This window comes from Eurytemora carolleeae, unplaced genomic scaffold (genome assembly GCF_000591075.1).
Source record: "Eurytemora carolleeae unplaced genomic scaffold, Eaff_2.0 scaffold870, whole genome shotgun sequence".
NCBI classification, from domain to species: Eukaryota; Metazoa; Arthropoda; class Copepoda; order Calanoida; family Temoridae; genus Eurytemora; species Eurytemora carolleeae.
Genome location: NW_019397085.1, coordinates 90,889 through 100,481, shown reverse-complemented (window position 1 = coordinate 100,481; position 9,593 = coordinate 90,889). Strand labels below are relative to the sequence as shown.

The 9,593-nt window shown below is 30.8% G+C and overlaps 1 protein-coding gene and 1 pseudogene across 2 annotated transcripts; one reads left to right on the top strand and one right to left on the bottom strand.

The window, feature by feature from the left end:
• Positions 1-1,073: 1,073 nt before the first annotated feature.
• Positions 1,074-3,769, top strand: LOC111711726 (ethanolamine-phosphate phospho-lyase pseudogene; annotated as a pseudogene).
• A 382-nt stretch (positions 3,770-4,151) lies between these two features.
• Positions 4,152-9,592, bottom strand: LOC111711724 (uncharacterized). 2 transcript variants are annotated; one of them, XM_023486148.1, is made up of 11 exons: positions 9,209-9,229; positions 8,854-8,926; positions 7,822-7,860; positions 7,299-7,366; positions 7,047-7,080; positions 6,669-6,729; positions 6,205-6,303; positions 5,852-5,925; positions 5,084-5,152; positions 4,942-4,976; positions 4,152-4,889 (listed from the first exon to the last, which is right to left on the bottom strand). In XM_023486148.1, the coding sequence occupies exons 4-11, from the start codon at positions 7,340-7,342 to the stop codon at positions 4,322-4,324; spliced, it is 984 nt and encodes a 327-aa protein (XP_023341916.1). In that variant the 5' UTR covers positions 7,343-7,366; positions 7,822-7,860; positions 8,854-8,926; positions 9,209-9,229; the 3' UTR covers positions 4,152-4,321. The 2 variants fall into 2 exon arrangements, with proteins under 2 accessions (XP_023341916.1, XP_023341915.1); XM_023486147.1 differs by lacking the exon at positions 8,854-8,926 and having other exon boundaries at positions 4,155-4,889; positions 9,209-9,592.
• Position 9,593: the final 1 nt, after the last annotated feature.

Here is a 9,593-nt window from a genome sequence, read left to right as displayed (position 1 = left end):
AAGGGGGGGGTGTTAAAAATAGGTAAAAGGTTTTAAATACTAGTCACATGTTGTTTTGGCAAATAGAAATATTACAAACTAAATTCATGAAAACTGAAAAGAAGTCAAATAAATCATTCTGAATTAACTTAGTACTTACCTTTTAAGAAAAAATTAAATTAGGCTACATGCAGTGCTTAGGATCCGGATCCATCAAATCCGTAACCTTTTGGCTTAAAGGGTCAAAATATCAACAACAACAAAATTCTTGCCCTTGATAAAAGAGAGATTATCACAAAGTCCTTATCTCTTAAAGGTTCATCAAGTTTCAGCATAAAAATAAGCGAAAAAAAGAGGAAAATGATTTTATAATTCTTCTTCTGTTAAAAAAAATCAGTAAATCTTAAAGAAATGTGCATGACCTGGATCCGGATCCGCATCAAAATCAAATGGATCCTAAGCACTCAATTGTTGACTGATGATTTTAGGGATTAAGCATTATTAAGTTATTAAGTGGATATCAAGGTTAAGTATTTCGTTATTTCAATTTAAAGATTTTATCTCTGATAAACGACTCAACTCACAGCTATGTAGTATGTTGTTTTATTGCACAATAGTGACGTACTGTTTTATTGCACAATAGTGACGTACTGTTTTATTGTTCAATAGTGATGTACTGTTTTGTTACACAATAGTGACGTACTGTTTTATTGCACAATAGTGATGTACTGTTTATTGCACAATAGTGATGTACTGTTTTGTTACACAATAGTGACGTACTGTTTTATTGCACAATAGTGATGTACTGTTTATTGCACAATAGTGATGCACTGATTTATTGCACAATAGTGATGTACTGTTTTATGCACAATAGTGGTATACTGTTTTATTCAACAATAGTAATGTACTGTTTATTTTACAATAGTGATGTGCTGTTTTATTGCACAATAGTGACGTACTGCTTTATTGCACAATAGTGATGTACTTTTTTATTGCACAATAGTGATATACTGTTTTATTGCACAATAGTGATGTACTGTTTTATTGAACAATAGTGACGTACTGTTTTATTGCACACTAGTGACGTACTGTTTTTATTGTACTTTTAATTTTAGGATTTGAACGACCCAACAATCTGTAGTCTTCACCAGATCCCATTTCCAGGACAAAGTTCTAGAGGAGGAAACCGTCCCTTCATATTTGAAAGGTAGCTGAGAACTGTCCCTTGATATTTCAGTTGTGACTTGTAACTGGAACCGTTCCTTTACATTTCAAAGGAAACAGGGAACTGTCCCTTGATATTTCAGTTGTAAATGGGTATTTTTCTTTACACTTCAAAGGTAACTGGGAACTGTCCCTTGATATTTCAGGTGTAACTTGTAACTGGGAACCGTCCCTTTATATTTCAAAGGTAACTGGGAACTGTCCCTTGATATTTCAGTTGTAACTAGGTATTGTTCCTTTATATTTCAAAGGTAACTGGCACTTCACATATTAACTAGGCTTTCAGGGAGGTCCACATTGGGGTTTCTTACAGATTCCTTTTTCTTATGTTCCTTATTTCAACTTTTAATTGTTGCTCTATCTGTTAGCATTTTCTCTTCGAATGTTCGATGTGCATTAAAAAACAATAACAAACCAAAATTTTGTGGATTTACAACATTTTATGAAAATCTAAAAATTTCGCGGCCAATATTTTAAAATTTTGTTAATCTTTTGTTAATCCCAAGGATATGAGATACCACACAAAATTGCTAAGTTTATTTAAAAATAAAAACTTTCTCTTTATTATTCATCGTTTATTATTGACCTTAATTTTCAAATGAGGCTGCAAAAGACGACATTTTAGCAATTCTCTATACATCACTTTGATCAAAATGTTAACTTAAAGAGCCAAGATTTCCTATTATTTAAAAAAAATACGTATACAGCTTTAGTCTGAAAAAACTGGAATAGGAAGACGACAATAAAAGCAAATAATTAATTTTGGTGGTTAAGATTTCATTGTTTGGATGAGCAAATAATTAATTTTTGTTTAATATTTAATTGCTTGGCCGGATGAAAAACCAACCAGAATCTATAAATGTATTAGTATACGATTATACAATATCAATTAGGTTCAAATTGTTGGAGAATACAATTTTTTTTAAATCTTTTATTTTCCCATAAATTGTAGGAAAGGGGTGTTAAAGGGACTGTAAGTGTAATTTCAAGTGACCCTCCATATATATGATGGCAATGTTCGATTAACAACGGTACTCTTGACACCTTTATCTGATTAATAATGTGGAAGATATTGTTGTTTTTCTAGGTTTAAGCGTTTTTAATTCTGATATTTCCTGTATGTTTTTCTGCAGTAGAAATGCGATAATAACTTTTGTAGAGAAATCACCTTTGAAAATAATCAGTTTTCGAAATTATAAACATTGATATCTAATATATACTTGATCAGCCAAAGCTTTGAAGGGTACCCTTGTGAATCGGATATTCCCATCTTTACATGGAGGGTCACTTGAAATTACGCTTATAGTCCCAATCATTGATTTTCAGGATTGAAATTCTTAGCTTAAACGATTATTTGTGGAAAATATTATTTATTGTGCTCTTGTACAGGAGCCCGTTGAAGATTGTACGTGGCATGAAACAGTATTTGTACGATGATAATAATATTGAGTTCTTGGACTGCGTGAACAGCACTGCACATGTGGGACATTGCCATCCACAGGTAGAATCAAGAACAGGAAGTAGAAACAGGAACAGGAAGTAAAAACAGCTAACAGGAGGTAGAAACATATACAGGAGTTAAACAGATACCTGAGAATACAGATAGAGTTGTATCCTGATTGAAACTGACCAAGGTATTATTGGAGAACCTAGGAGTTCAAAATTGAGTTGTACCTAGATTGGCAGTGACCTAGAAGGAGTAGGGCATTTACTACAAAGGTAGACACAGAAACAGGAGGTAGAGGCAGAAACAGGAACAGGAAATATAAACGGTTAACAGGAAGTAGAAACTAAAATAGAAGGTAGAGGCAGAAACAGGATGATAAAACAGGAACAGGAGGTAATAAAGGTTAAACAGAAGGTAAAAAACAGAAGTAAGAACCAGAATCAGTAGGAAGAAACAGAAAAGAAGATAGTTACGGGAATTGGAGGTAAAAACAAAAACAGAACACAGAAACAGAAACAGGAGGATGAAGTAGGAACAGGAGGTAGAAACAGAAACAGAAGGTAGTACCAGAATCAGGAGGAAAAAAACAGAATCAGTAGGTAGAAACAGAAAAAGGAAAATGGCAAAGAAAGTTTGAACTACCATGCTAGACTAATCTTACATGAATAAATATTTTTTAAGTTTAAAAATAATGCTAATGATTCTTAGGTTATCAGCTCGGGGCATGACCAGATGACTAAGCTTAGCACCGCTCAGGGATTTATGTCCGACAGTCTTTACAAATACCGGAAGGAATTAAGTGAGTACTTATTTTTTGACTTTTCTGTCAATAACTTGATGGTATAAAAATTTGAAGCTAAATCATATAACATGCAAATTCAAGCCGGGTAGGACAATATGAAGCATTTGGAAACATACTATAATAACAGATAAACATCATGTTATTTTCTATTCTCGTGGTCGGTTTAGATTGCACTTCCAAGAAAATTTTTTGTTTGAGCATACTCGACTAATTGTTAACAACACATCTGTATTTTAGTTTCATCTTTCCCTGAATCCTTGGATGTTTGCTACATGTGTAACTCAGGCAGTGAGGCCAATGATTTGGCAATAAGGTAGGAGACGACGCCATTTTAATTTTACTACTATTAGGCAACAACTTTTGACTTGAAACATGGGGATCATTTAATCATTTATTTTTACCAATTCCAGAAATAAAGTTCCCTAACATAAAAATTTCCCTCCATGTAAATAAATCTAAATTCTGGGCGAAAATAATATTTCGAATGGGGGCGGCTGAGGGGAAATGATTTTTTAAGAAGAAAACACCCCTGATGGTATGTTTTTACTCCTTGACAATGTTTTGTGTTAATCTACGGGAAAATAGATTTGATTTACCTGAAGGGTGGGTGTGTATTTATTTTTTATGTCTATTTTGAAGCAAACATAAAAAGACATATTCCCCATAAATGAATTTTCTACAGAAATCTGCATCAACAAAACTATTGATATTTTTTGTTTTTATTGTTCTAATAACTTCTAACAGATTTGTTTTCACATTTTTTTTTCATTAGATAAAATTTTTTTTTCTTAAATCAGGTTGTTTAATGAATACAATTTAGATGCTAATCTAATAGACTTCTTTTTCAATTATAATACAAAAAAACAAATTTAATGATCTTCTTCTGAATTTCCCAATGTTATGTTGTTATCTGATTCACAAAGCTTGCTGACTGATTTATCATATTTAATTGTTGCTTCATGATCTTTGCTCTCTGTATCCCTGTTGGAAATTTCCAAACTTTCCTCTGTGCTCCCTAATATTTGCTCAAATGGAAATTTTTCCAATTCCAAGGAAGGACTTCTTGATTGTATGTCTTCAATGTCCTGCTTATCTTTATTGATATTTTCCTCTGATGGTTTGGGAACTGGTGTGCCTTCCGCATCATCTTTTATAGGTACTAGAGAAGTTTTTTCTCTATGATCTTCCAGATTTTCTGAGATTGCTGAAATTTCTACATTCATTAATTTTTCCTCAAAATTAGATATTAGAATACTTTTTTCGTTGGCCTTATTTTCCTTGGTCTTTTTTTTCAATAATTTTGTGTCTTTGGTTTGATTCTGATTTGGGTTTACTCCTCCTTTCTCCTCTTCTATGGGTGCTACTGCAACATGCCCCCACTTAAATGTTTTTGGGTCTTGCCCTGACTTGAAGAGGGCTCGAATTTCAGCCATTGATCTAAAATGACAAAGTAAAATAAGGGTTTAGAGAGATAAACTTGTTCATTTACCTGAGAAGAAATATTGGAGTTTCATTATTCTGGCCCTAACAATCAACAATTATTATCAAATAATTGATGGTGTTCTTTTATCTCAAAGATTTTAGATTTTACTTTATGATTTAAGCTAAAAAATACTGTTAATAATCATTTCCTGGAAAAGAGTCTCCCCTTCAAAGTAGACAAGGTTGTATTTCCTAGCCCTGAGAAGAAGCCCAACAACCTATGAAATAAATTCATTTTACATATCTTATTATTATTCATCTATTTGAAAATATCCATAAAAACCTCTTGTTTTTTGAAGGTTTTTTAAATATTTTTAAACATTTTCCAAAATTTTGACAAAAACATAATTTAACTAAGTAAAAATAAGTGATAAGTACTTAGGGTGAAAACTCTAATAGCTTGTTAACTTACCAACAATTTAATACTTCTTGTTATTTTTTAATGAAAATGGTAGATATTCGAAATTGGTTATTGTGAAAGACCCTTTTTAGATGTCCTATTGTATACCTTCTGATTAGGTTCAAATTATATCTTTTTCAGAAATTAACTTTGGATAATAAATCTGCTAGATTTTTGTGTAAAAGTTTGTGAATCATTATGAGAAGTGTTCATGGAACTTGTTAATATTAGTGTGTGCAATTTTTCACAATTTACAGACATTTAGCAAAATTGAAATTGTATAATAATTCAAAGATTTGAGTTGTCTAATTTATTTGGGCATAGATTTTATTCAAAAATTAGCCAATTCCCCCTTTTTTAAATAATTTATTCCTGGAATTGACACGTAAGAAACACATTAATTTCAGGGAAAATAGCATAATTTTGTTGGTAATAAGTTTTTTGAAATGGGGTGATTAATCCAAAAATTATATAACCCTCATTGCCCTCAATGGAGTTTAGATTTTAGCCGGGGTACCTTGCTTGATATTCTATTGTATAGGCTAAACAGCTCTCCAAACAGTATTACAGTTGTGTCCTCATCATAGCGTCCTAATAGTAGCTTGTTTTAAGCAAAGACTTATTTATTTTTTACTAGATAAAAACTAAAATGCCTTTACACTTAGCAGATTTTTAAGTCGTCTGAAAACAAAAAACTCTTGAATATTTTTGAGAAAGCTGATCACATTGTTAAAATATTTAACACATTTTGGGCTTTATTTTCATGCACTGCAAATTGAGATTTAAGTAAAAAAGTAGCCACTGTTGGGTCAAACTTTTAACACAGTTTAAGTTTTGAATGGCATGTTTGGCCACTTGCACATTTTGGACCTGTTTGTTGTCCATGCATCCAGATAACTTCACACAGTTCAATGATTTCCTTGGAGATATCATCATGTGCCTTTCTCCCCCGGGCCTCAGTCTTTGTTCCTAAGGTGCAAATTTTTATAAACCCATCACACCGAAGCTGTTTTTTTTAGTATAAAATCACCTCATACAATTTTGAGTTTTGACAGTTTTGCAAGCAAAAAATATCCTGTTTTCTATTATTGAAACTATTATTGAAATGTCCTGTTTTCTATTATTAGAGTCCAATCTTTTTTTGATTACATGTACACAGTCACAAAAATTGTTTTAATTCAATGATTTATAATATTTTTTAACCAAACTTGGTTAACTTGTTTTAAGTTTTGATTTGGCTTGATGTATGATGTGAAATGTTTGCAGAAAAGTCAAAAGGCTTTTCTATCATATTATAGATTTATCATTATTATTTTTAAAAATATTTTCAACACCTTTTAAAGGTTCACCATAACCAGGATCCGTTTTAGATAATCTCACTTCTTCTGTGAATACCTTAGAAAAGAGTATTCACAACAGTACCCTTAAATCTGATCAAAAGTGCATAAGATATGAATCATCTTATGAAAAGTGATATTTATAGTTTCAACTGTAGGTTACATTTAAAGTTACTTGTGCAATGTGTATTTCTGGTTCAGAAGTAATAGAGGAAATTTATTTTCCACATTATTGATCAGTTAAAGGTTTAAATGGTATTGTTGTGAATAGGACATGAATTACATTGCATGAGTCTTCTATGTAAGTTCCTTTAAATATGTTTTTTTATTTCATTAATTCTTAATTGTCATAAAGGATAAAAATCAATTTACTACCTTTTTATTTTCCATGAGTTGAGACATCAAGTTGCTGGAATTAAAAAAAAAAGAAAAGTTAGCCACGAAAAATATTCAAATATCAAGTTTTTCATTTTCATTTATCTAACCAAAAAATTAGTTATTGGTTTATTTTGAAGCTAAGATTTAAGGCTTTTGAGGCTAAACATGTCTTATAAAAAAAATCACAAATGTTAATGAAATCCTTTAAAAAGTTGTATCTTAAAAGTTCTCAGAAAACACCTATCTTACCTTATTTCAGCAGATTGTCTCTTTTTAGGCTTATCTTTAGACATCTCTGCGTTAGTATTATTAGAATCCTAAAACAAATTAATGTTCAACCATATTTCTAAAATTTAAAAATGTAAATAAATACATAAATTACTAGTCGCGTAGTCTGTAATTTTGAAGAAAATTATTTATCTTGAATTTAGGGTTTTGGGCCATCAGGGCCAATCTTCTATTTGAACTTTTAATTGTTGCTTAATCTTTCACCATGTTCTCGTTTATAAAACAATAATACAAATATTTGCTGATAAAAAATTGTTTTCATGGATTTTCAAAATTTTACAAAATCTAAAGTTTTTAGAGACAACTATTTGTAATTCTTAGTACCCATAAACCTTCCTTGGGTCATATAAATACATTTTTCTTTCCATTGGCCATTTTGACTTAAGTAAGTAAATTCTTTTTTATTTTTATTTTTCAGCTTTATAGAATCCTTGTTTTTTGTAATTAATGATAAAGAAACGTTCAGAATTTTTTTTTTAAATACCTTTTTCCTGAGAAGTTTGGCTGTCTTATCTGCTACTCCCTGCAACAAAAACATGGTTTATAGTAACAAATACTGCATATTGGGAATAATGTCGATTAAATATTTTGTTGGAACATTTTTTTAAATTATATTTATATTTTTGAGTATCAAAATCATAACTATATTGATAAAAAAGGAAATGTTTCATTAAAAATTAAGAAACGATGTAAGTATGGGGGTGTACAAGGGGTTAGTGCCCCCTCAACATACTTAATGCGGGGCTCCTTTAGAAATCACATTGTTCCATGGAAAAACTGAAACTCAACAAATGCAGTGTTCAATAGTTCCCAAGGAATTAGATATATTTAACCTCCCCCCCTCCCCTCCCTCTTCTTTTTATATGGCATCTTTCTTGTTCTAATGTTTGTTTCCTCTGTATGTTCTTGCATTGCTTCTAAAATGAGATATATGTTTAAAGGGTTTACCACGGAATCCTTTATGGAACCTTTAGTTGCTATCTTTGCTAAATTTTGCAACATATGTCAGACTAAAATGTTATAAAACGTCGACTATTTGCGTGTACTCTTCAACTTGCAATGAGTTTCGGTCAAATCAACATTTTCTTTGTTTCAAGGGATTGTTCATCATTTGATTTTCTAAAGGTATTTTTATCCGTCAATAGGATTTATTTTTTCTGGAAGTTAAGTCACTTGTTTGAAAAGTAAGAGAAGTTAAGATGTGATCCATATTATAAAAAAGTTGCTTTTTTAAATTATCGAACAATTTCGCATTTGCAAAAAGGTAAAAAAGGACCGTAAACGTAATTTTAAGTGAACCTCCTTTTTAACTAGAGAGGACAGTCCGATTTACAATCATATCCTTTGAACATAAATCCTTGTCTGTTGATGTATGAACAATTTAGCCTTTTTTTGTTCTTTGTTTTGTTTTTGAAAGGTGTGGATTCACTGCAAAAAAAAGAGTTGTTCATTCATTGATAAGAAACATTGGAGAAATCATCAGAATTAAAATCTTGTTAAGCTAAAAAGAAGATACCTTGCACAATATTGACCAGATTAATGTTTCAAGGATATTGCTGTGAATCAGTATTCTTCCACAGAAAACTGTCCTGTCAAATAATGGAAATTGTTCAGATAATTTTCTGTTTTAACAACAAGTTCTGTACGATATAGTTTTTTACTAAAATTATTTAAATTAAAAGACGACCGTAAAATTGTATCAAAACAAGTTTTATAAGGTTTCTCAAATTTTGTTTTTCCAAGTATGTTAAATATGAAAATATTGGATATTACGAGAAAAAATCAGAAACAATTCTGTATACACCTTAGGCAATATTGAAAGTATGAAAAAGCCAACTAAAGAGAGTAATTTAAGATTTCATGTTATGTACCTGCGGCGGAGGATTTTCCGACATTTTTTTTTCTTAACCTAGCGTATCCTAACTCCAGTTAATCCAGATATTTTTTCATAATGAAATATTTGTTTTTATTTCATGATTCTTGGCACTTGACTCTGATTTTAACTTCATTGAGTGCTGGACTGTAGGGACTAAACTAACTGAGAAAGTTTATAAGTAGTTAGTTAGACAGAAAGTTAGAAGAATAACAATTTAAAACATGAGAAAGCTTGTAGGATAACTTCAATATATTTTAAGTATTATATATAAATCAGCAATAAAAGAATGTTCAAATAAAAATTGTTTGAAACTTTTTTGAAATATAATTTTCCCTTGTTGGCATCTTGCCAGCCTAAAGGATCCCTTTTAAGATCTAGAA

Excerpts from the sequence above, each read along its gene's own strand:
- LOC111711724 (XM_023486147.1), bottom strand. The coding sequence starts at position 9,232 with ATGTCGGAAAATCCTCCGCCGCAG. Across the intron at positions 4,977-5,083 it reads AAGGGGAGACTCTTTTCCAG|GGCCAGAATAATGAAACTCC; the intron begins GAAATGATTATT and ends GTTGATTGTTAG. Across the intron at positions 4,890-4,941 it reads ACTCCAATATTTCTTCTCAG|ATCAATGGCTGAAATTCGAG; the intron begins GTAAATGAACAA and ends TTGTCATTTTAG.